At 41.4% G+C, this 26,858-nt stretch overlaps 2 protein-coding genes across 3 annotated transcripts in view; one reads left to right on the top strand and one right to left on the bottom strand.

The window, feature by feature from the left end:
• The window catches only part of exoc3 (exocyst complex component 3), a 28,174-nt gene extending 16,570 nt beyond the window's left edge, over window positions 1-11,604 (top strand). Inside the window, exons 7-14 of the mRNA XM_068000808.1 lie at window positions 98-223; window positions 1,928-2,028; window positions 3,797-3,907; window positions 4,401-4,557; window positions 5,495-5,617; window positions 6,314-6,475; window positions 8,373-8,500; window positions 10,634-11,604. Coding sequence (XP_067856909.1) covers window positions 98-223; window positions 1,928-2,028; window positions 3,797-3,907; window positions 4,401-4,557; window positions 5,495-5,617; window positions 6,314-6,475; window positions 8,373-8,500; window positions 10,634-10,805 — 1,080 coding nt within the window. The 3' untranslated portion in view covers window positions 10,806-11,604. The remainder of the gene's footprint in view (window positions 1-97; window positions 224-1,927; window positions 2,029-3,796; window positions 3,908-4,400; window positions 4,558-5,494; window positions 5,618-6,313; window positions 6,476-8,372; window positions 8,501-10,633) is intronic.
• Window positions 11,605-14,449: 2,845 nt separating this feature from the next.
• pigm (phosphatidylinositol glycan anchor biosynthesis, class M) lies at window positions 14,450-26,820 on the bottom strand. Of its 2 annotated transcripts, none has more exons than XM_068000782.1 (5): window positions 26,054-26,820; window positions 21,925-22,511; window positions 19,037-19,295; window positions 17,747-17,848; window positions 14,450-15,443 (listed from the first exon to the last, which is right to left on the bottom strand). In XM_068000782.1, the coding sequence occupies exons 1-5, from the start codon at window positions 26,234-26,236 to the stop codon at window positions 15,276-15,278; spliced, it is 1,299 nt and encodes a 432-aa protein (XP_067856883.1). In that variant the 5' UTR covers window positions 26,237-26,820; the 3' UTR covers window positions 14,450-15,275. The 2 variants fall into 2 exon arrangements, with proteins under 2 accessions (XP_067856883.1, XP_067856892.1); XM_068000791.1 differs by having other exon boundaries at window positions 26,067-26,153.
• Window positions 26,821-26,858: the final 38 nt, after the last annotated feature.

Below are 26,858 nucleotides of genomic sequence, written 5' to 3'. Positions count from 1 at the left end.
GCTTTAGATTCCATTATTCATGCTTCAGCTGTTCCAAGGGAAATGAAAATATGATGAGAATTTTCAGACTGAATGATGACTACTTTCATCTTTACAGTCCAACATTATTGGCTGGCTACGGAAAGCACTTGAAACTGACAAGAAGGATTGGAAAAAAGAGCAAGAGCCAGAAGCAGATCAGGATGGATACTATCAGACCACACTACCGGCTATTGTATTTCAGGTATTCTCAAACTGCTCATTTAATATTTGAACACCCTAACGTGGTTAAACTGCTACCAGTGGTAGTAATGGATGCTCACTAGCACTAACCAAGGCTAGCTTCCGCTTCGAATGCAGTGCTGTTTTTGTAAATTTTGCCTCCTCAGCCCACCAGCCTCCACAGGGTCTGAACTAAGACTACAAAACTCAATTGTCCTGAGATATGTAAAAAAAATTTTGTGCTCACAGGAACTCTCCTCTTCTCAGATGTAATCTATAATATACTTAGGAAATGCGTGCACATGCAAGATTTTTATGTCCACATTTATAATGGAAACTGCGCGCCTAAACTTGTCACACTGTAATTATGCCCTCCTATCAGTGGAGGCGCTGCATCACTACCACTGGCGGAGGGTGTCATTACACCATGACAAGTTTATATAGGCAGTTGCCATTATAAATTGACATAGGAATTTATAATGGAAAAAGTTGACATACTACATAAAAATAAAATAGAATGTATGACTTCAAAATGAGGACTTAATTACACCTGTGTTCCCTGATCCAATTATCCCTGCGTTTCAACAACACATGGTCTTGATTCCCCATTTGCAACGCCACGGGAGATCAACTAGTTTGCAATAAAATTGTTGATGGTGCAGTATTTCTTTGCTTTATAATGAGGTTTTACAGTATACAAGCAAAATGTTGGGGCATGTATTGTAGGATGGGCACATTTACTATAATCAACAGGAATTCCATTACAACTAAGATTTTTAAAAAGGTGAGCATTCCTCAGTATTACTGGATTGTTCAAACCGTGTGTGACATCTCTGTGTTTGGTTATAGAGGAAGGAAAGTTGGAGAGATACGTTTTCATAGTACCCAGCCGCTTTATAGGAATGTAGTTATAAAAATGTTATCTTTTTTTATTAAAATGAAGCCTTCCAGGATACAGACAATCTCTCTCAGTCAGTCATGCATCCAGACAAGCTTGAAGTGGAGCCATGAAATGGCAGACCACAAACAGGGCAGGTGATCTGACTTCATTTTAACAGGATGCTGACAGGCTTGGAGCTTGACCCCTGTCAAAATATGCTGCTTACTTAGCTGGTAGTGCATCTTTCCACAGTTAGGTTGTTCCTAATTGATTTCCAGGCTGCCCCAAAGCTTGCACTTCCCTATTAAAACGAACGGAGTGACTCCTCTCCACATTAAGTGGCATTTTTACAGAGCTAGCTTGATGCGCTTATCACTGCTCATTGCTGCTTTTGTCAGTGTTATTGTTTAGCTGTTGGTTGTGAACTTCACTAAAGCCCTAGATGACGGCCCTGGAATTCTTTGGGGGTTCACCCAAACTGTTGCTGTAACTTTGGTGGACCCCCTAGAGAAATGGCGTAAACAGGCGTTTCTCGGGGACTTGTGCCGTTAGCAGCCCTATGGAATTTCACCCAAGCAGGTGATATTGTGTACATGATGTGCTTGTGCTATAGCAGTAGCAGTATACTATATGTGTGTATGTATGTATGTGTGTGTATGTATATATGTATGTATGTATATATATCGCAGCGGACAGGAAAATATAAATGGATAGATATACGCAGCCTTCCTAGTCAGACCCCTATGTGGTTTCCCCATAAAGGTAAATTGCTGTTTTGACATGGCTGGATGTTTTTGGAGTGACTGTGTGATTCATGTACACTGAACACTACATTTCTTTGTACAGATGTTTGAACAAAACCTGCAGGTGGCTGCTCAGATCAATGATGATCTGAAACTTAAGGTGCTAGCTTTGTGCCTCCAGCAAATGTACTCTTTCCTGAGCAGGTGAGTACACTTCTGCACCATTCCTGCACTTGTGCTGTTCAATAGTCCAAAGATAACGACTGAGCTGAGGGAAATTTTGGTTCTGATATTCAGTTGACACTTGCGAATGGGGCCCCAAATTTCCTGCAGTTTGTGTATGTGTCTGTGTTGAGATTTATTGATTAGATCAACATTAATAATACTGAAAACATGCTAGCATATGCCCTCTGAAAATTCCCTCTCGAAAATATTAGTCTCCCCAGAGTGGAGAAGAAAATTATAATGGAATTTTTTGTGGGGGTCATTCCAGCTCCTATTTTACAGGAGACTAGTTTGATCCCAACAAATTTCCAGAAGTTCTTGAATTCCTGAAGATATTTAGATTACACAAATCTTTATAGAAAGTGCAGTAGGATCCTGACCTACTGAACTTTCGAGTACCGAAACCCCAGATTTACCGAAGACCTTGGATATCCCTTAACTGTTGCCCGATCACTCAAGTCATGATGCATCCAAAGACTTCTCCATCCGTTTTTCCACATTAATTTTAATCAAAAGTGTGTGTCTGGTTGCAGTTCTTTAACTTTCCGCCTGCCTGACTAGAGGAAGTTACCAACTGGTGCGGTAATCAGCTGGTCTCAGTTGGAATATGCTCCTCTATTCTGGCATTGCTTAAACTTAATCTGAATTAAAGTGCCGGTGAGTGGAGTGGTGCACGTCTCAACTAAGACCAACTGATAACTTCCTGCAGAGGTGGAGGACCAACCAGCACTTATTTTTTTTTATATATTGTGATTGCAGAGACTGACGGGGAAGTTTTAGGAAGCACTGTGACTCAGGCTGGGAGGAATCTTTCTCTTTCACTCCAACACTCTGCGCACCCAAACTTTTGACCTCCCATAAATAAAGCAGCATCGTTAATTGTAAAACCTCTTCACTCTAATTCAGCTCACTGATAATGATTTGATGAACTCGACATACTTTCAGTGAAAGTTTCAGATGTTAAAATAATGCAATAAATTAATGATTTGGGTATTTATTTATGGTCAAGGCTAATGGAGAAAGTGCACACTGAGCCTGTGGGGGAGAACAGGGGTAATTTTGTAAATGCTTTGCGACTTTTTAAAAAAAAACTGAAGATGTGACTACTGTAGTAGCTGATCAGTGTTACTTGTATGATATATATCAATGAGTGTTAATTGTATTCAGGTGGTGGGTATCAATTGGGGACCCTCGTATCCTTTTTTATTTGAGAGCTTATTTAGGAGGTGTGTGTGTGTAACGGAAATCTCTGTGAATAATTACATGAGCCATGATCATATTGAATGGCGGAGCAGGGTCGAATGGCCGACTCCTGCTCCTATTTTCTATGTTTCTACGAATAAAGGCTTGGAAGCAACAAAAGACCAGGCTCTAGTATTCTATCCTTCACCACATGGCTTTCTAATTTTAACAATCAGGATGGTATTTTAGGATGCCTGGGAGCAGGTCGTCATCCTATAGACTGGAAAATCTTATGCCATTCAGGAGAGCTTAAAGAAATGGAGAAAATGAAACATTTAATTTTTAAAGATGATTACCCTATAACATGTTTAATTTTTTTTAAAGAATTTTACAAGTGGTCCTTCCTTTAAATTATAATATAATGCCATTGAAGTGGGAGGGGACTGGGGCCTTTTGTTTTATTTTATTTTAAAATTTTGTACAGAGACAGGGTTTGGATATATCTGAATTGTATAAAAGCGGATTTGCCTGAACACTGAGATAATGAGATTTCTCTGCTTGCCAGGTACAAAGAGGAAGTGACACTATATAAAGATGATCATCTGAAAGATCGTCAGCATCCTCAGTTCTACATTCAGTACATGATTGCAGTTGTTAACAACTGCCAGACTTTCAAGTAAATGTACAGCTTTATTTCTTTACCCACGCATTGTTTTGTTGCAATGAATAGTTTCTTTTGATTAAAGGTCACCTGTGTAATAGTTCATTTACTCTGTATTAGTCAGTAAGTAACAGTATAGCGCTGAGAAGTTTACGTCTAGGCTATAACTGGCAGCACTGTCTTCGTGGTACAATGGAACTGATGTAGGAATGCTTCTGGGAGCCTTTGCAGAACGAGCAATGACACTGGAATTGATCTTTGAAGACGTCACAGTTTAATTTTAACAGTTAACCAGAGCTTAACAGTAAGAGTGAAATCAATTGTTCCAGCTATTGAAGTGCATGATTATATAATGGAGTTTCCCATGCTTCTACAACAGCTTGAAAAAATAAATATATCTTTATCAAGACATCTAGAAACATGTCTATGTTACAAGATCCCTAAGCATTCTTGAAATATGCTTTAGTTAATATATTTGGTGTTAAGTCATTCATTCTGTTTACCTCAGAGAATCTGTCAACAGTTTGAAGAGGAAATACACAAAGTATGAGGTAACGATAGAGGAAGAATATCCAGCTAATCAACCAACAATAGAGGTAACTCTGGATACTATTGCCAAGGATGGGTGTGCCTATCTGCTAGATGAAGTCTTCCTTGACTTGGAGGTTAGTGTACACTAAATATATCTTCAATTGGAAATAAAACTAGTGTGAGTTTTAGAAAGAGTTTAAGGACAGGCTGATACTATTTCAAAATACATTTTTAAAAGTCCATCGTTTACTGATGAAGGTGGTTTTTTTTTTACTTTGGAGCTATTTACAATCGCGACGTTGTTATTTTTTTTAAAAGTCTCATCTTTAGATACAGTGGTGAGTTGTACCTTTATCCCTGCGATGCCCCACATTGCTGATTTACCAATCTCAGCCATGCTATTGTGGGGAAGAAAGTGAGGGGAGGCTGGCACCTTCCCTGGTGATTGGTTTCATAGCAACACTGGTAGTGCATTCAGTGTACAATAAAAATGTGTGTAGTGAAGATGTACATGTACAGTACTAAGGGAATGTGAAAGGTGCCATCTTTCATATGAGATGTTAAACCAAGGTCCCATCTGCTTGCTCAAGTGGGCGTAAAAGATCCCATGGGACCATTTAAAGAAGAGCGGGGGATTTTTCGGTGCCTTGGCCAATATTCATCTTGCAACCAACACCATCAAAAACAGAGTTTATCTCATTTTTCTGTTTGTGTGATCTTGCTATGTGCAAAAGAGCATCCATGCTTGCCTACATAACAACAGTGACTACACCTTAAAAGTAATTTGTTGACTGTAAAGCACTTTGGGATGTCCTGAGGTTGTAAAAGGTACTTTATAAATGCAAGTTTGTTCATTCTCTCTTTTGTAATTTAGGGATAAGCATTGTTTCTTTGAAGCAAGATGAATGATTCAAGGCATATCATGAAAATCTACGTGCTGCATGGCACTAACAGCCGTTGTATTTTGAACAATTTTACCAAAGATAAAGTGTGTAGTTTATGTTTTCTTGAGTGCAGGTGGCTATGGCAGTAATTGTCATGTGCTGCTAAAATCCACACTTATTATTTCAGCTCCATCTCCAGGAGTTGATGACCAGGAAATGGCTTGCAGGTTCTAACGCTGTGGATATCATTTGTGTTACCATTGAGGATTATTTCAATGACTTCGCTAAAATTAAAAAGCCATACAGCAAGGTACAAATTTACTTCCTTAATTTAGAACAGTCTTTCTTTTCAAAACAGCACTGAGAAGGTCACTTCTCTAGAGAGCTGAAGTTCTCATCACCCATCTATTATTTGTTGTGTTAACTTTTATATGTCTTAAAGAACAGCTCCACACTGATTGCAGAAAGATTGTGTATTACTATGTTGTAGTAAGTTGTTTCTACGAAATAGAAGATGTAGAAAAGTAACAGTTGTCTGCTGTGGATTTCAGCTTGTGTGCTTAGTAAAAACCCAAATTATTATTAGGCAGACCCTAATAATTAATTGAGTTTTATTTGACTGATGTTCTGAAGTTCTCAACTTGTAAAGAGCACATTTTCAGAGTGCACAAAAAGCAGTTTTTCAAAAAAAAAGCATTTGTTTAAAGGGGGATTGTCATCAAATGCTTGACATAATGCACAGAATTTTGTTGGGAAGGGACTCCAGCTTATACAATATTAATACATTTGTAGAGCACTTGAAAGGTGCTTTTTTAAAATATAAAAACTGTCCCAAAACCTTTATACTATCCTGTAAGTAAAATGCAGCAAATGTTTCTGGTGTCATCTTTCATTCAGTGAAGTTTGTAGATGGCATTATTCTGGTTTGCAACGGGAGAATTTCTGACAGCAATTCTCTTTTGAGATCTTCATAGCATCAAAAACTGCCCCTTTGTTCTTTATACAGGAAATAACAATAGAAGCTCATCGAAGGGTGGTGGTAGAGTACATCAGAACCATGATGCAAAAAAGGATCACCTTTAGGGGTTTGGACGAGCGCAGAGAAGGGGCTGAGAGAGTGATCAAAGATGCAGAGCAGTTTCGATTCTTGTTTAAGAAACTTTCGGCTGTAAGTAGTTTGCTTTCCACTCCCCACCCCACCCCACCTTCTTCACAGTTTCAGTGAAATTTGTAAAGCGCTGGAATGTGCGTTGTAAACTCCATGAGATAATCAGTCTGAATATCAACAGTGAGGTCTTGAGATTTAAAAAATTTTTCCTGTTACTTCCATTCCTCTTTCTGGGCTCTTGTGCCATGTACAGTCAGGAGGGCGGACTGTTAAGGGATAATTTTACAAAATTGTGCTGCCAGCAGGGAGCTCACCTGCTGGGAGCAAATATCAAGAATTCAGATTGTGCCCCCACGATTTTCTTTCCATTGATTTTAATGGGCAGTAGGTCGTGGGGAGTGCATTGCCCCAATTCCTGATACGTGCTTCCAGTGTGCACAGCTCCCGGCTGGGAGCGTGATTTAATTGAATTGCCCCCATAATCTTCCAGATACTGCTGTATAAATGACCACTTGGAGGTCCATATGAGCCATTTGGTGCATTAGACACATACTTGGCCTCATCACAGCGGTTTCCCAACAGAATTACATAGAGTGTACAGTACAGAAACAGGCCATTCGGCCCAACTGGTCCGTGCAGGGTTTATGCTCCATACGAGCCTCATCCCTCTTCATCTAACCCTATCAGCATAACCTTCTATTCCTTTCTCCCTTATATACTTACCTAGCTTCGTTTTAAATGCATCTATGCTATTCACCTTAACTACTCCGAGTTCCACATTCTAACCACTCTCTGGGTAAGAAGTCTCTCCTGAATTCTGTATTGGACTTATTGGTGATTATCTTATATTTATAGCCCCCAGTTTGGTCTCCCCCACAAGTGGAAACATCTTCTCGAAGTCTACCCAATCAAATTCCTTCATAATTTTAATGACCACTATCCGGTCACCCCTCAGCCTTCTCTTTTCTAGAGAAAAGAGTCTCAGCCTTTCATGATAAGTATATTCTCTCAGTTCTGGTATCATCCTTGTGAATCTTTTTTGCACCTTCTCCAGTGCCTCTATGTCCCTTTTATAATATGGAGACCAGAAGCGTGGGGTCTAACCAAGGTTCGATACAAGTTTAAAATAACTTCTCTACTTTTCAATTCTATCCCTCTAGAAATGAACGCCAGTGCTTTTGAATGCTTTTTTATTGCCTTATTAACCTGCGTTGCTACTTTTAGTGATTTGTGTATCTGTACCCTTAGATCCCTTTGCTCCTCTGTCCCATTTAGACATTATCCAAGCAATGTGTGGCCTCCTTATTCTTCCTACCAAAATATAACATCTCACATTTGTCTATATTGGTACAAAACAGCTGAGATTGGGACTCACTATATGGGCAATTATAGATGCCAATCTTAGCCATACCCCTTCCTGGCACAGTATCTTAGAAAGCCATCATGCTGCTCCATCTGTTGCACCATTGACCAGAGCTTTGCTTCATGGCTCCTCACAATAAATGCTTATGTGCCTAAAGTAGGGATAACGAAGGCAGGGATCACATAAAGACCTTAAATAAGAATATTTGTTCTTTGCCAGAACAGTAGTGCAATGTGTTGACACTGCAAACTGCAGTGCCACAGCAGTGGGTGATGTAGGTTCAATTGCCCCACTCCGGTGAGAATTACCACTCTTGACAGCTCTCCTGTGGGGAGGTAGATGCCATGTGCTTGTCCACATTTTGGAAGAATGACATTTACATGGTAGCAGCTAGCTGAAGAGTCTGCCTCTCATCTCGGACCTAAGAAAACTAGATGGAGAAGGAAAATGGGTGCAAAAAAAATGGGTGACCAATCTAAAATGTACCAGGATCTTCTGCACAGACTTCAGTGGGATTACGCAACTGAATTTCAGATTTGTGTAGAGGATATGCTGTAGTGCCTATATCTACCATTTGCTTTATCTTTACATAAGGGTTTTGGAGAGGACACAGATCTGCTGTGTGATGCTATTCCAGCTCTAGCTGAAGTCCTGAAGCTCACTGATCCTTCTTTGTTATGTCTTGAGGTCTCCACATTGGTTAACAAATTTCCTGATTTCAGGTGAGATTTTTTTTACTTGCTGAACATGCCATTATCATGGGAAAAAAATAATGGTATAGTTTCATGGGGAGCAGTAGCTTAGGACTATAGTTCACTACACAATTGGCCTGTGATTGCAACCGGTAGAAAGCTTTCTGCTGGGACGAAGGGTGAAGTCCCAAGACCGCACAATATTCAGATCCCGCCTCGTTGCGTGAAATTGTCAGCAAGATTATCCCCCAAAAAAAATGAGACCTTTCATTTTGTAGAAAGGCAGTAATCTTCTCTTTCAAATAATGCATACTTTAAGTTGCAGCCCATCGATGGAGTGGCATTGGCAACATTCATGTGTGAACCGTCCAATCTTCCCAGCTCGAGGCTGATACATGATGTATTGGGGGTGGAGGGAAATCACTTTTTTTTTAATTTAGTTACTCCACCAATGAAAAATTTGCTTTCCTGGCGTACCTCTGCAGTTGGGAATTTGAAAGCTTTAGTAAGATCCAAGAATGAAGTGTGGAAAGTAGATTCACACTTGGAAAAATACATTGACAAAATGCTGTGCAGGTGAAGCCCCACCTCTTGACCTCCCCATTAAGTTTTGAAAACTGGTATTGTTAGCGGGAATTGTAGCCTGCTAATACACCCATTCTGCTGCTCAGGAAATTTATTGTCTTTTTTCATCCCAAACCTTATTTTTCACCTTCCTCTAAATTGAACATGTAATCTTGCTGGATTTCCAATCTATGACTAAAGTCAGGAGGGAGAGTTTCTATTTAAATATCACACTGCCAATAGAATGAAGGAATCGTTTGATGACAACAGCTGATCTTTGGCGTCCACCTAAATCACTGGAACAGGCGCACAGCTCATCTGAAGTGTGCCACTGCCCACATTGCAGCACTCCCCCCAGTACCACACTGGAATCTCTGCCTAGATTATGAGCTCAAGTCCTGGAGTGGGGCTTCAACCCACAACATGACGTAGAAGTCAGGTTATTAACCTGAGCAAATAAATTCTAGGAGAAGATTTAAACATTGCATCCTCCTCTGTCAAGCAGGTGACCATATTGCCACAATTAGACTTCATGGGCTCCCTGCATTGGTATTCTCCAATAGCAAATTCCTATTTAATTCAGGCTTTCAGTGAAGTAGTTTCCCCAGTGACAGGACAGAAAAATCAGGCTGGGTCAACCAACATATCTTTCCCCTAGTTGCTGAGAGTGGCACTAGCTGCTGCTCCTCATCTGGGACATGATCAGTGGCATGGACACACATAGTGGGGGGAGGGGGGGCAGGTTTAAAAATTAAATAAATGGGGCAGGTAGGCTTTAAACACTTGATCAGACTGTACACAGAATGACTTGGCCACTGATCCTGAAACATTTAACACTTCTGTAGCAGTACATATATAGATCAGTGTAAATACTGTATGAGCAAAATGTGCAACCATGTGTAAAATTCTGGGAGAATAGAATGTAGAAGTTGTATTCAAATCTGTCACATTGACAGCAGCTTATTACAATAGTAACTTGCACTATTCAGGAATGTACAATCCACAAGTGAAGATTTTCTTTTTTTAATTACATTAGCAATTCTAGTTCATTAATGTATTTACATATCTATATTAAAAATCTTGCATTTGCATGTGCTTCCTGTCAACTTTTCTCTATATAAATTCCTATGTCCACATTTTTAGTGGAAATTGCCTATGTAAACTTGTCACACTGTAATTCCACCCTCCAGCCAGTGGAAGTGCTGTAGTGGCAAGAGGGTGTAATTACAGCACGACAAGTGTACACGAGCAGTTTCCATTATAAATGTGGTCACAAGAATTTATGATGGAAATATAAAAATAAGGACGGAATGTATAAAATGGGGACTGGACTACCTATGTCTGTACACCCTGGTGTAGTTATCCCCTGCCTCCTAACCCCACTTCACCTGAAGGACTATGCTTATACCCAAGGTCCTGGCTCCCTGGGAGATCGAACAGTATATTTTTTGGTTTTTTTGGAGCAACTTGCACTACAGGGTTTTTTTTGCTAGTTTAGAGCATTGCCCACATCCCTAATAACGTTACAAAAGAAGTTTATTTTCTAGCTAACCTTTTTATAATTTAGCTGCTTTCTTAACTGTTTATGTTGCCCCACAGGGAAGAACACATTACAGCTCTGATGGCAATGAGAGGAGACGCCAGCAGGGAAATGAAACAGACGGTCATTGAAATTTTGTGGCAAAACCCAACTCATCCTGGTCCTAATTTTAAGCCAATCTTCAAAGATATTTCAGTTCAAAATTTAACACTTTCAAAATTAGTCAAATGAAATGTGCATTTTTGGAAGTTAATATATACAGCTCTCTCAATGCAGCTGCATTTAGGTGGCATAAGAAAGTATTACAGGAAGAACTGTATTATATACCCCAGTATACTTTTCCTAGAGTAATTATGTTTTAAATTATATCAGTGCAAGCCTCCCCTCTTGAATTGTGAAATGAGCAAGTTCTACTAGCAAAAAAGATGCCAGTGTCGTTCAGTGGAGACACTTGCTCACTGAGTTCATGGCTTCTGTCAGCTGAGCAGCCATGCGGCAGCTTTCTGATCTGAAATATTGGACCGTCACAAGACTAGCTGCTGCTTCACTATTTTGGCCACTAAAAGTATCTAGAATCTGCTTTAGGTATCACAAGTAGGACTAGAATGTTTTTAATGAGCTCTTATTAATGAGGGTGCAGTAAGAAATGAGATATAGCTGTGTTATACTGAGGGCCAACTTTGTATGTATTTTTGCCTTTTGTCTTCTGCATTTTTGAGAATAGTAATTATTGCCACATTTTGGAAGATGCATAGAATGAGGAATGTATTTTTATGTATGCACACTTGTACAGAATTTATGGTGCACATCCATAAGGAAAATGGATTGGCTATTTTGTGGGGTTTTAAATCTGATTTAAACAGTCTGCAGTAAAAAATGAGTTTGCAAATGTACAGTTAACATGAAAACTAAACCATAGAATGTTTGATAATGGACATTTCAAATCAAAACATTTTTGTGCAACAATTGCTCTTTTGAAACACAAGTTCAAGTCTGTATAAAAACACAATAAAGCATGGGTGTAAAGGTTTACTATAGTTGGCTCCACTATGATGTGTCATATAAGCTATCTAGTTTGTGTATCTCTAAATAAGTTTCAGAAGGTCAGTACGTTTAGCAGGTAAGCCTATTTTTCCTGCATCTCAGTGATGGAAGTAATAGTGTATGGTGAGGTGTAAGGCAGACCAGAGGTATTCAATGAAGAATGGACCCCTTCCATTTGAGTTGTGGTGACTATTTGTGGACTCAGAATAGGACAGCTTTGTGCTAGAACGGACCAGTACCATCTTTGATTTACATTTTCCTTTTCTTTCAAAAAAAATTCTAGTTGTGTGATCTTGTGCTTTGGACTGGCTATACAGGGATCATAATCTTGGTTTGCTATTTGGAAAGGGCTGAACAGCAAAAATGTGACCCATTTATTTTTTAAAACTCAAGAATTGGTATTCCTCTTTTGTTTATCTCTGCATTCCTAAGAGTAGGCCTATCATCTTACTGGGGAAACTCAGCTGTTTTAAGCCAAGAACTAGAGAAATACCATTAGGTATTCAAAGACCCTTATCCTTTATATAATGCCTTCCTCAAACTGGCCTTTTAAAACTGACGGAGATTGCGGCACCGTGTCCTTGTGCTCCTCAACCTTTGTGGTATTCAGCAGTTGGCCATGCCAGCCTCTCTCCTGTGGTCCAGCTTAATGGGAGTGTTGTTACTTGGTTTCGTTCCTACCTGTCCTAACAGCCAGCACCTCTCCAGCAACTGTTTCTCCTCCTGCCCTGTATGGTCACCTCCAGACTTCTCCAAGGATCATCCTTGGCTCCCTAGTGACATCAAATCAGTTTCCATATGTATTCCGCTGACACCCAGCTCCATTTCTGCTACTTCCCTTGACTACCTGTCTGATTAAGTTGTGGATGATCCAGAATTTCCTCCAGCTACTGACCCCATCTCTCTTCGTGGCTGCTCTATTCACCTCAGCCATCTTTAACCCAGAGTTGCACTTCAAACCAATTACATCCGCCGTTACAATAATGGCTGCATTCACCCCTGGCTTGCTGCCATCAAAATCTTATCCATGCCTTTGTTAACCATTTTTCCTCCTTGCCAACTGCCACTCCATAAACTCTTGTCACCTGCATCCTTTCCTGCACAAAGTCCTGGTTGACCAACATCCCCCACCCCCTTCATTTTATTGGGAACATAGAGACGGTTTACATGACCACTAGGGAGCCCCTGCTCCGCTACTCACTTCCCAGTTCCAAAAGATTTGAGTTGACCCCAATTGGTTACAGTGGCACGTACTTTATTATGAAGGACAGTTTAATACTCAGTATTTAAGTAGTCATTTACAGAATGGAAACATGAGATATTACCTGCTTCCACTCTGGGAAGAGCTTGCACCGTGGCCTCTCTCGGTCCTCACAGGCCCCACCCTCGCGGATCCTGCCTTCTGCAGACTTCTTTCCTTCTTCCGACACGTGCATTGGGCTTCTGCCAGCGCATCTGCCTTAACGAACGTAATCTGCCGTTCCTGAATTACGCTGAACCTTTGAGCTCTACCTTTATACACTGTTCAGCAGGAAGTCTTGTGGTTAGCTGACTAAACAACCCCAGACTAGTTGATGAGGCCAGTCGTAGTCCATCAGCTTGCTAAAAGAGATCCTGACTGGCCGGCACCTGACATCGACTTGCTGAGACAATGGCAAGACATTTCACCTCATCAAGAGGAATGGCCAGTGATGCTAACGACATGGGACAAGGGCTAATCATCTGCTTGGCTGGCCAAAGGCAGCACTGGTAGGGGAGAGTATGTCTAAAACAGAATGTCCAACCAATAACCATATCTAATGGATAATAAAAGTTGTGACATTAAGACTACAATCTTTACCAATTGTGCAATTAAATAAATTACAATATAAAACTTCCAGGTGCATTGAAAAGGTTCTGAACTGCAAGTGTACAAATAGCATATTTTATTATACATGGAAATGTACAAACCATGCTTCATTTCAAACATGGTTTCATTTTGATGAAGCCAGTGGATCTGGCAAATTCCACAAAGCATAGTGAAAAGAGCATTCTGAAACGAGATGGCTGAAACTTCACAGGGAGGTGAATCAAGATAGAGTATCGAAGGTTAAAACCCTGGAATCATTTAAGAAACAATTGGATGCTATAATGTGGGGGTTAGCATCTCTCTGGATGAATGAATTAATGACCTTCCTCAGCTGTAATTACTTTGTTGGGGGTTGGGGGTTGGGGGAAGGCAGGAGAAACATCAATATGATAAAAGGTTTTGCATGTAATGAGGGAGGAAATCAGACACCTATTTTATATTGAGCTGTGGTTGTATTAACATTTATCTAGTATAGTATGTATCATGCTATAAGTGCATTCCTGGAGCTCAAATTCACCAACACTAACCTCAATGTTTGAGCCAATCATAAAATTCACAGCTCCATTTCCCACCTTTGATCTTTCACTGTTTCTATATATATATGTGCAACTTGCACTATATTATGCAATCGATCACAAGCAACACTGCGCAATCTACTAGCTTTTAGTTAAGCTTTGGATGTGCCTTGCTACAAGAAAATTCTTTTTAATCATTACTATAACTTTAACGATGCAAGAAGGCTTTTATCCCAGAAATAAACCCTTGTTTGAACGAAAAAAATACTTGATTTTTACTTTTCATTCATTCAATACCACTCAAAGCAAATTTTAAACAATTTTACAACACCAAGTTATAGTCCAACAATTTTATTTTGAAATCCACAAGCTTTCGGAGGCTTCCTCCTTCCTCAGGTGAATGTGGAATTCACCTGAGGAAGGAGGAAGCCTCCGAAAGCTTGTGGATTTCAAAATAAAATTGTTGGACTATAACTTGGTGTTGTAAAATTGTTTAAAATTGTCAACCCCAGTCCATCACCGGCATCTCCACATCAAAGCAAATTTAACACGGTAACTGACAGCTGTGGGATACTTCAGGTTTACTTCATCACCATCCCAACATAACCATCAAATGTTAACTTGGTTATGAGAGAAAGCTTCAGAGTCCAACTATCTTGATTTCACTTGCTTAAACGTCCAAATGAAAAATGCCTGAGACCATACATGATAATAGAAAAGATAAAAATCACCTGTCCCCAATTTCCTTGGGACCTGGGGTGAAGTTGAGGTTAGGATCAGATCAGCCATGATCTTATTGAATGGCGGAACAGGCTCGAGGGGCCGATTGGCCTACTCCTGCTCCTATTTCTTATGTTCTTACAATCAGCATAGGAGAGGGGGCAGGTCCAGGGATAGATCTGCAGGGATTTTACTGGACCCGGGGTTTCGTTGCACCCACTTTTCCCTTTCAGCCTGACATATCAAAAAAAGTCAAGATAGTGTCATCCACCTGAATTCCTGCTGCTTCCCATGCCTCGAACATTGAACACCAGCATTTCAGTACAATGGAATTGCGGAAGTGGGGCCCACAGGAGTGTTGCAGGCTGGGATCGTGGCCTAGAAGTTATCCAGTCGGTGTCAAACAGCAGAATAAAACACTTTGCAGATTAGAGACTACCCACTTTCAAAGAGACATCACCACACAGTCAGAGCAAATTCAGCGGCAATTCATCACGTTTAGGGTCAGAATCCATTTTATGTACGATCCGTGAAGTGAATGGCAAGATCTTGAGCGGAGAAAAGTTTCTGCTTTTATTCTGCCTTTGTTTTTGATTGCAAATCCCTTTTCTTGTAGTTTGAGATCAATACCAACAGAATGAAGCAGTTGATGGAAAGGAATACCAACCCGGCAACCCAGATGAATAGAAATGTGTTCTGTCCTTCAAACTCCAGGTAATATGCAGGGGCGAGCCATAATCCCTGGATTGACAAAACCCAAAACAAAATTAGAGAAACCAGATCCAAAGAAATGTGATTTTGTACAAAAACTATTTGCCAGCTCTTAGCATCTGTTGAAGTTGGCATTCCCTTTTCTAAAACTATTTTGTCTTTCTCCCTCCCCCCCCACTCCACACTCCAAATTGTGTCTTCCTGTGTCATCCATGTTGAAGAGATCAGGCAGGCAACCAACTCCAAAGCCGTCCCCCAGTACCATTCTGAAACTGGCTACCAACGATTCAAAGACAGTTCTCCTGTCAACTTCCCCTTTCATTCTGTGGAAGCAGTTGATCTTTGCTCAGCCCTTCCCCACAGTAATGCATTTCAGACTGGGAACTCAAGAATGTGAGGAAATCGTCACATGCTATTGCTGACTGAGGGTCCAACATGCCCAATTCAGTATTTTATGGACATAGCAATAGGAGCTTGTGTTTGGCTAACGGCCATGAACTGCTTCTCAGCCTTTCGAGACCAACTGGTTGGTGATTAACCATTTTGTGAAGGGCCGGGGGTGGGGGGGGGGGCTTCGTGGACTGGAGGGAGTAAGTGTTAGAATGCATCTTACATGCAAAGCTGTAACACAGTGTGAGGCCTTGGAGAGGAAGATAGGAACAGGAGTAGGCCATTTAGCCCCTTGAGTCTGTTCTGCCATTCAATGAGATCATGGCTGATCTGTGATCTAACTAAGGTATTAAGGGATATGAGGCTAACAAAAATCTATCAGTCTCAGATTTAAAATTAACAATTGAGCTAGCATCAACTGTCCTTTGCAGAAGAGTTCCAAACTTCTACCATCCTCTGCGTGTAGAAGTGTTTCCTAACGTCACTCCTGAAAGTCCTGGCTCTAATTTTTAGGCTAATTTTAATATCTTGAAGACATTAATCAAATCACACCATAATCTTCTAAATTCCAGGGAATACAACCCTAGTTTGTTTAATCTCTCCTTGTAATTTAACCCTTAAGAGTCTAGGTATAATTCTAGTAAACCTATGCTGCACTCCCTCCAAGGCCAATATATCCTTCCTAAGGTGCGGTGCCCAGAACTGAACACAGTACTCCAGGTGTGGTCTAATCAGGGCTTTATATAGCTGTAGCATAACTTCTACCCCTTGTATTCTCTAGATATAAAGGCCAGCCTTTTTGATTATTTTCTATACCTGTCCATGACATTTTAATGATGTGTGTACATGGACCCCTAAGTTTCTTTGGACCTCCAACTGTTTCAAGCTTTTCACCATTTAGAAAGTACTCTGATCTATCCTTTTTAGGTCCAAAGTGGATGATCTCACACTTGCCTACATTGAAATCCATTTGCCGCAGTTTTGCCCATTCATTTAATCTATTAATATCTCTTGGTAGTTTTATGTTTCCATCTACACTGCTTACAATGCTACCTATCTTTGTGTCATTGGCAAACTTGGATATGTGGCTCTCTGTCTCATCATTAAGTTGTTAATAAATACAGTGAATAGTTGAGGTCCCAACACAGATCTCTATGGGACACAAATAGTCACATCCTGCCAATTTGAGTACGTGCCCATTATCCCTACTCTGTCTCCTGTTGCTCAGCCAATTTCCTATCTAGGTCAATAATTTGCCTTCAATTCAATGAGCTTCATGAGAGATTTGAAAGCAAGGTTCAGAGTTTTGAACTCAATATGCTAGTGCATAGGAAGCCAGTGGAGCTTAGAGAGGACAGGGTGCTGGGAGTGTGGGACGTTTCACGAGTGAGAATGCAGTGAGCAGCATTTTGGATGAGTTGAAGCTTGAAGAAGGTTGGTGCAGGAAGGCTGGCTAGAAGGGCATTGGAGAAGGCAAACTTCAGAGTGATGAAACCAATGGACCTGGATTTTGGCAGCAGAAGGGGGAGGTAGGCAATGCTGTGGTGATGGAACAGCCAGCCTCCCAGACCACTGCCTACACATTATTATGGCCAGCCAGGAGGAGGTGCACAAGAGCAGCCCAGCAACAATCACCCTCCAACTTCCCCTCTCTCCTTGCAGAGAAGCAGCACACCTCTGCTTGAAACTTCATCACAAAAGTACCACCGAGATCAGTAATATGTCACGGCAGGAGCCACAAACAAAAACCCCTGCCCTACCCTACCATACCATGGAGTCCACCCCCCACCCCAATTCTGCAGAGTCTTAATTCTCTGCAAGGTACAAGTTCACATCATCAAAATTTAACCAAAAGTTCCAGAAACAGCACACCAGATAAAATCACCACAAATTTATGAGGCATCAGTATTAAGGCAGTGTGACAGTACAGGGGTGGTACTAACCTGACCAATGAACCACAAAGCTAGTAGCACAATACCTCTTCTCCAGGAAAGTTTCAAATATGGAAGAACTACTGGTAGTAGACACAAGTACCACAGGAAGTACTGAAATTGTAAATAAATGACATGTAAGTTCTTTTAACACATTGAGAGACAGCCAGACAGAAAGGGAGCAGGCGTGGGAGGGGAAGGGGGCGGGCGCGGCAGCAGCAGAGAGGGGGCGCAGCAGATACAGTGATTGATCTCCAACGATATTTTAAAATGCAGGCCTATGTGCAGTTCTAAATCACTGCTATAACTTGTCCATAGGTCATCTTGCTGCTTCAAATCTTTTAATTTCAATTTCAATTTTTAAACACATCTAAGTTCTCTCAGGCGTTCCCTGCCTGGATTTCCCATTTGCAAATCAGTGAATGACTTTCAGTTGAGTGTATCTCCTGGTTTTATGGTAAAACAGCACATCAGGTTTTCATCTTTCAGAAAAGTAAGAAAAGAAAAACTAGATTTGAAGTGTAGTCTATTAGTGCACGATATGGGGTATTCAATATATCCGATAAGAGAAAGAAATCCATACTGATTTAGGATCAGAATGGAATTCCTTTGAACCAGGGTTTAAACTAGTGCTGTATATTAACAAAGCACATGTCTGCTATAGGGAAATGTGTGGTTTGTAAACAGGGTGTTTCTCACACACAAAGAACAAAGTGGTGAAGGGGTGGGGGAAATACAATTCTACTCAAATCATCATTTAAGTAATTGCAGCTGGTATTGAATCCTGCACTGTAGACCCAGACATGAGGTGAGGAAAACCCCCAGTGGAGGAGAGCTTTGGGAACCATAGGTCCAAAGTCACCTGTTCCTCCCAAGCATGCTACACTTACCACATGTCATGTCTCAAATTACTCATATACTGTATCCCAAATGATATTTTTCTGAAAATAATTATCTAATTTGCATTTGAATGAATCAACACTTTCTGCTGCCACCATCTTCCTAGGGAGCGTGGTCCATAGATTGACCACGCGCTCACTGAAATAACGTTTCTGCAGATTAGTTTTGAATTTACCCCCCTTCAATCACAGGTCATGTCCTCTGGTTCTACTGTTCTGGACAAGGTGAAAGCGCTGGTCATGATCTACAGTATCTAGTCCCTTTAGAATCCCAAAAACAAAATTAAATTATTTTGTCTGGTTGTTCAAAGTTCTAAAATGCTCATTTACTACTTTTGTGGGGGAGAAGGAGAGAAAGACGTATTCATCAGAAAGCCCAAAAGGAGAATTTCTTCAGGCTCACCTGTGAAGTGCAAACTTTGTTGAAACTGACGAAAATGGCAGTGTGAAGGAAGCAGCAAAACATCAGATCCTTGTAATAAGCAAAAGATGTGATGAAGAGCAGAAGGAACTGTGGGAGGAAAGCAGCCAGTCCCAGAGCAGAGCTCCACTCACTCTCTGCAGTCAAGTACAACATGTAGAAATACGGGGAGAAATTGTGACGAATATCTCTTCGCGTTAAGTGGTAAAGGTACGTGTGCTCCAGAAATTCCCAGCCATAACTGGGGGAAAAAAAACACAGGAACTGTAAACAGAGACTACGTGTTATAATCAAGGAGTATGTAACAGAATGTTATTTTTCATAGATGGTAATTTTACTATGCATGTACAAATTAGGTACCAATGAGGATTTAAAAAGAGAAAAGCAGACATTATACTTATCCCAAATTAAAAATCAGAACCAATATGCAGTGCAGTGGGGCAGTGAGCTAAGGACTGTGACATTCTCTGCTAGGTTTGAGTTCACACCCACGAATCTCCCTGCAGTGAAGTTTCTTATTCTGAGCCTTGTATTGAGTTGAAGTGCTGTGCAAAGGCCAGTCACATCCGAATGGGGGTAAAAATATTACAGTCCATCACACTTCACTCCTGCTGGACAGAGCAGTGTTGACAAAGGCCAAGAAACAAATCTCCAGCCTGCCCTCCTGACAGGGGAAGATCCGCCTTGCATTGAGGGTTAGAGAAAATAAAAAAAACACAACCGAAATTAAGGCTCTTTTATATTTTCCCACCAAAGAAACTCATATGAACAGTACATATTGTATAGGCACAGCCTAAGGAATGTCAAAAGATATTCAAAATCAGTTCTTGTTGCCAATTTAAAAACAGGGCTTTCCAGGTATTATTTTTAATGTAAAAGGAGATAGCCAGTGGGGGAAAAAACTGGCATTGCTCTTTGGCACAGAGCATTGCAACAAGCTGTGGTCCTCCTGGCTAGTATTAATAATTCTTTGGTTACTGCTCCACACATTCTGCTCTCCAATTTCCCCCAGAATTTCTAACCCTTCCACTGTTGCCTTTCAGACACTTGTACCTCATTTATACCACCGAACCAATTTCCATTCCTTCATTTAACCTGGTTCCTTTGCTGCCGAATCTGCCCCATTTATAATGGGAGGCAGATTCGGCAACAATGGAATAACCGTGAATGCGTAACTTGCTCAGATGGTGCATTCAGGACTGACAATTTGCCTTGCATGGAAGGCCTTATTGGATGCGATCAGACCCAAGATAGCTGACCCTGTGCAAATAACATGGGGGCAGCTGTTTCATAGAATCATACAGCACAGGAGTCCATATGGCCCATCGTGCCTGTGCTGGCTCTATGAAAGAGCTATCCAATTAGTCCCAGTCCTCTGCTTTTTCCCTGTAGCCCTGCAAATTTTTCCTTTTCAAGTATATATCAATTCCCCTTTGAAAGTTACTACTGAATCTGCTTCCACCACTCTTTCAGGCAGTGCATTCCAGATCATAACAACTTGCTGCGTAAAACAATTTCTCCTCATCTCCCCTCTGGTTCTTTTGCAAATGATCTTATATCTGTGTCCTCTGGTTACCGACCTTCCTGCCAGTGGAAAAGTAAATAAGGAGAAACTTTTATCAAAGCCCTTCATAATTTTGAACACCTCTACTAAATCTCCCCTTAATCATCAATGCTCTAAAGAGAACAACCCCAGTTTCTCTAGTCTCTCATCCCTGGTATTCTAGTAAATCACCTCTGCACCCTCTCCAAGGCCTTGGCATCCTTCCTAAAAAGTGTGGTGCACAGAATTGGACACAATACTCCAGCTGGGGCCTAACCAGTGATTTATAAAGTTTAGCATAACTTCCTTGCTATTGTACTCTATGCCTCTATTTAGAAAGCCAAGAATCCCACGTGCTCTCAACAGTCTCATCAATTTGTCCCATCACCTTCAAAGACTTGTGTACGTACACCCCCAAGTCTCTCTGTTCTTGCACCCCCTTTAAAATTGTACCATTTAGTTTATATTGCCTCTCCTCGTTTTCCCAAAATCCATCACTTCACACTTCTCTGTATTAAATCTCATCTGCCATTTCACCAGTCAGTCTATGTCCTCCTGAAGTCTGCTACTATCCTCCTCACTGTTTACTACATTTCCAAGTTTTGCGTTATCTGTAATCTTTGAAATTATGCCCTGAATACACAAGTCCAGGTCACTAATATATATCAAAAAGAGCAGTGGTCCCAACACCGACCAGTGGGGGACACCACTGTATACTTCCCTTCAGTCTGAAAAACAACTGCTCACCACTACTTTCTGCTTCTTAGCCAATTTCATATCCACACTGTTACTGTTCCTTTAATCCTACAGGCATCAAATTTGCTAACAAGTCTATTATGTGGCACTTTATCAAATGCCCTTTGAAAGTCCATTAACTGCACCTTTAGAAAGTCCATTAACTGCACAACCTTCATCAACCCTCTACTTATCTTTGCTGTAATCCAAGGATAATGGAACTGGTGCCAAGTCCTTTATAGAACAGAGATTCCTCAGATGGCAGTTCTTCATGCACGAGTCCAGCAAGCCTTGACAGGCAATTTGACTATGTGGGGCATCACAGTACAGCCCAATCACACCCTTACCCAACAACCACAGATGTGCACTTTCCTGCAGGTATCACTGGAGAACAATCAAGAATGGTAAAACCTGTCAGATTCTCTCTTCCTCAGCTCAGTGGCACTAAGGCACCCCTACTGCCACCCTGACAGAGATTAACCGACTCAGCAGAGACAAGCGGTCAAACCTGGGACTTTCCAGGTCTGTATGTCTCAGTACTACACTGGTCAGTGCATTTACCCACTGAGCTATCGGGTGACAAGTACTTTACCTGCAATAGAAGAGTACTCCTAGGCCAAGAAATACTAGTGCAGCAACACCAACAAACAGCAGGACCTCCCTATTTAGCAATCTGACAACCAACTTCAGGAAAGCCTTCACATGACTGTGAAGACCTCTGTCTTTTTTAAAGTAGCCTTTATTCCTTATAGTAGAGGTATCATTCTCTGTTGCTTGCAGGTCAGACTGAAGTGCTAAGACTATGGGGAGTGCATAGGTCACTGGGTAAATTTTCAGATGTACGGAAAGCCCATAAAACAGTGCAGCCTTCACAATCTGCCTGGTCTCTAGGTAGTGCAAAGTAGCCAGGACCAACACTGCCAGAATGGCCTCGGCGTTCCCTCTGCTCGAGACGGTCATTGGCAAGGGGTTGAAAAGCCACAGGCTGCAGTACCAACGTGCTCTCCCGCTGTCCAGTCCTCGGAGGCATAGGATCCTGTGCATGAAATAAGCAGCAAGGACATCACATGTAATGAAGAGGAATTTCCCATACAGGTGTGTGAGGTAGATGTTGGGCGTCAGCATCCATGCCAGCAATGGGGTGTAGCGATAGGTTGCCCTTCTGTATGGAGAAGCCCCCTGAAAGCAAATTACAATAGGAAAACTAATTATTCACTCAAAGACCAGTGTTGTCGCTGGATGTATTTAGCATATTGGTACAAATAAGTTTTTTTTTAAAAATGCACTTAAACCAATACACTTCATTATGCAACAATGGTGTCAACATTATTCAATATGTTTCTTGCACAAATTTCATCTCAGGTTTCTCCCACCTCATCCACAACCAGCGACAGATTCGTAACCACCAGTACGTCACCCCGTTTTATATGTACACAACATAAAATTGCTCTCCCAAACCCAAGTTTGGAAGGAGAAAAGTCGATAATTAAACTGCTAGACGTTTCTCCACCACAAGCTTTACAGAGATCCTGGTAATGACATTTAGGCAGCCGTAAGTATCACATTTCTATAAAGCTGTTACAACACCACTTTCAGTCACAACTCAGGTGCTGTTCAAAACTTTTCTGCCCAATTATTAATGTGAAGTCTGAAGGACCTTTGTAATGTGTTTCCACATTGTCGTTCTGGAATAATCTACTTCTGTCACAGATGCTGCAGAGTTGCGAGTGTTAAATAACGGGAATACAATCCATCCTCGTTATTTAACACTCGCAACTCTGCAGCATCTGCGACAGAAGTAGATTATTCCAGAACGACAATGTGGAAACACATTACAAAGGTCCTTCAGACTTCACATTAATAATTTTAGTCTTTGACCACTATTTTAATTTCGACACTCCTGGGGACGCAGGCAGAGGAATACCCTAATCTGTTTATTGCAGTCTATGCTGTCAAAGGATCACTTTTTTTCATAACCTTTGGTCTGTATCAAAAAAAATTCCACTTTCCATGAAGTAGCTTACTTTTAATATTATAATGCTACAAGCCACTTTGAAACAAAAAATGTTCACAATACCCAAGCCGAAGATAAGAGTCAGTCAGTGGTGTTTGAGGGTGTGGCCACGAAGAACAATTGTGACTCACATTTGCCACATGTACTTAAAGGTCCAGTGAGATCTATTTGCCAATTTGTACAAGATCTTAGGGTATGGTAGTGTAGTGGTTATGTAAACTGGACTAGTAATCCAGAGGTTTGGACTAATAATTCAGAGAACACAAGTTCAAGTCCCACCAATTTGAGAATTTAAATTCAGTTTTAAAAAAATCTGGATATTCAAAAATCTGGATATTCAGTAAAAGGTGACCATGAAGCTGTCGGATTGTCACTAAAAACCCAACTGGTTTACTTATGTCCTTTGGGAAGGAAGCCTGCCGTCCTTACACGGTCTGGCCCATATGTGACTCCCCAACAAATGTGGTTCACTATTAACTGCCCTCTGAAGTGGCCTAGTAAGACACTCAATTACTAACGCCAGTGGTATACAGGCTCCAGTGATTGAGGGGTGTAGAACTAGGGGACACAAAGATTAAATGTAAAACATTTAGGATAAAGAACAGGAGAAACAGAGTGTTGGGAGGCTGTGCAATGGCCGACTGGAGTTAGTGATTGAAGCACAGTCCATGGGTTTTTTGATGAAGGGGAAGAGTTGGTGCCTGAGGAAAGCAGATCGCTGATGATATTAAACCTGTATGCCATGATCAGCAAGAAAGAATCGGATGAAGACAAAAAAATGCCTTTTGTCAGATTACACAATTGAATAGCAAGCTCATATTATCTTATTTCCTGAATACTTCCAGAAATTATCAGGCTTTCTGTTCTCTGAATAACAAAATTATCCTTGCAACAGTTTTTTTATATGCAAATATTCCTTTCTTTAACTAACCAACCAGTTATTACTGACAATGTTATTTTCCATTCTATGACTTAGAGCCATTAGGCAAATGGAATGTTGCCATTTATTGCAAGGGGAATGGAATATAAAAGTAGAGATGTTTTGCTACAGTTGTACAGGGCATTGGTGAGACCACATCGAGAATACTGTGTGCAGTTTTGGTCTCCTTATTTAAGAAAGGACATAATTGCTTTAGAGGCGGTTCAGAGAAGGTTCACTCGACTGATTCCTGGGATGAGGGGGTTATCTTATGAGGAAAGGTTGGCAAGTTGGGCCTGTATGTATTGGAGTTTAGAAGAATGAGAGGCGATCTTATTGAAACATGTAAGATCCTGAGGGGACTAGAAGGGGTAGATGCTGAGAGGACGTTTCCCCTTTTGGGACAGACTAGAACTAGGGGACAGTTTAAAAATAAGGGGTCTCCCATTTAAGATGGAGATGAGGAGAAATTTTTTCTATCAGAGGGTCGTGAGTCTGTGGAACAGCCTTCCCCAGAGAGCGGTGGAGGCAGGGTCATTGAATATTTTTAAGGCTGAGTTAGATAGATTCCTGATTAACAAGAGAGTCAAAGGTTATAGTAGGTAGATGGGAAAGTAGGGTTGAGGTCACAATCAGATCAGCCATGATCTTATCAAATGGCAGAGCAGGCTGGAGGGGCCGAATGGTCTACTCCTGCTCTTAATTCGTATATTTGTATTTAAACTGCAACATCAAATATTTGACTAGCAGGAGAAAGAGCATTTTTTTTAAACTAGTAAAGGTGCAATACTTCTGTAAATTTAAAATTGTAGCATTGATATTGTGTCTCCTGCTGTGATTTTTTTAAGAAAGTAAAATACATGCCATTCAGTACAGATCAATCCCTCAAAATGACAGCACTTCTCAATAATGCTCCTGCTGGTTTACTTAATCACGAATAACATTGTTTCAAATGGGAAAAAAATGCAGGGCTTTGGGGAAAGAGCAGGAGAAAGGGACTAATTGGATTGTTCTTTCATTCCTTTCCAGCAGGGACACGATGGGTCAAACGGCCTCCTTCTGTGCCATAACTTTCTATGATTTTAAGTGTAAGGAATCTTAATACACCAGGTTATAGTCCAACTGTTTTATTTGAAAATCACAAGCTTTGAGGCTTTCTCCTTCGTCAGGTGAGCAAGTGCTCACCTGACGAAGGAGAAAGCCTCCGAAAGCTTGTGATTTTCAAATAAAACAGTTGGACTATAACCTGGTGTATTAAGATTCCTTACACTTGTCAACCCCAGTCCATCACTGGCATCTCCACATCATGATTTTAAGAGCAGACACAGGCACGATGGGCCATCCATAGTCAACAACTCCGTCATCATATCATACGACTAGCAGGATGGTTGAAGGTAAAGCACAGAACCAGGCCATTCGGCCTAACATTTGTGCCCTTATTTATGCTCCTCAGCAGCCTCCTCCCTACTTCATCTCACCCTATCAGCTTATAGTCCTTTCTTTCTCATGTACTTATCTAGCTTCCCCTTAAATCCATCTACACTATTCGCCTTAACCACTCCATGTGGCAGCAAGTTCCACAATCTAATTAGATGTCTGTGGTCTTTTTTCGTCCCGCGATTCCTATATAACAGTGGGAAAATACTGGAGCCAAACCCATGCAAGAGAGTCAACAACTTCAGAAAAGAGAGAAAACTGGTGGGAGTAATAAAAAAAGTTTTAATAAAATCAGAACTTCATACTCAGTAAAGTGTATCTCAGCTCACTTTATGCACTGGGTCTAGTTACCTGAGTGACAAACCTGGCGGCGTCTGTGAAGACGTGATAATCCACATCGGTGTATTTAACCAGCATGGAGCGGTCCTGCTGCAGCCCATAAAAAACGAGGCCGACGCGGATGCACAGAGCGGCTGCAAACAGCACAGTGTCCCCGGGCGTCGAGCCCAGGCCCGGACCCGGACCCAGACCCATTCAAAGCCAGAGTGGCGCCACCGCCCCTTTAACAAGTGGGGGTTTACATCGGCCCATTTTTTTTAAAAAAAGAGTCACAGCCACTGCTGGGTTTAAAGGGGAGGTGGGTGCGCGGTCACCCCTGGAAACGATGGAAAGCGAAAGGAGCCGATGTGAGGGGAACAATCCGGCCGCCTCTCCGCTCCCAGGAGATTTCACTCCCAATCATTCGACTTGTTGGGTGATATGAAAGATCCGGTTCCGGGTTATTTATTCTTTTGGACGGTTATTTCACATCGGCCTAACAGGAGCCACATCGTTCACCTGAGGAAGGAGGTAGCCTCCGAAAGCTTGTGAATTTAAAATAAAATTGCTGGACTATAACTTGGTGTTGTAAAATTGTTTACAATTGTCAACCCAGTCCATCACCGGCATCTCCACATCATAACAGGAGCAGTTAGAATCGAGTAACCGTCACCGAACAAATAGGGGACGGTTCTCCACACAGAGAAAAAGAGGCGCCATGGATGGACCGACTCCCGACTCCGCTCCCAGACCACGTGACAGCGCGCGGGGACCGGGGGGGGGAGGACCACGTGACAGCGCGCGGGGACCCGGGGGGAGGACCACGTGACAGCGCGCG

This window comes from Heptranchias perlo, chromosome 2, assembly GCF_035084215.1.
Source record: "Heptranchias perlo isolate sHepPer1 chromosome 2, sHepPer1.hap1, whole genome shotgun sequence".
Taxonomy (NCBI): domain Eukaryota; kingdom Metazoa; phylum Chordata; class Chondrichthyes; order Hexanchiformes; family Hexanchidae; genus Heptranchias; species Heptranchias perlo.
Note: the sequence above shows the minus strand (reverse complement) of the source record. Positions and strands in the feature narration are given on the sequence as shown.

Bases quoted from the DNA above. Each gene is read 5' to 3' on its own strand.
- pigm (XM_068000782.1), bottom strand. From the start codon at position 26,236: ATGGGTCTGGGTCCGGGTCCGGGCCTGGGCTCGACGCCCGGGGACACT. The intron at 22,512-26,053 runs GTAACTAGACCC...ATTTGCTTTCAG, and splicing joins CCGCCAGGTTTGTCACTCAG to GGGGCTTCTCCATACAGAAG. The intron at 17,849-19,036 runs GTGAGCCTGAAG...TTACAATTTCAG, and splicing joins ACAAAGTTTGCACTTCACAG to TACTTCCTGTGGTACTTGTG.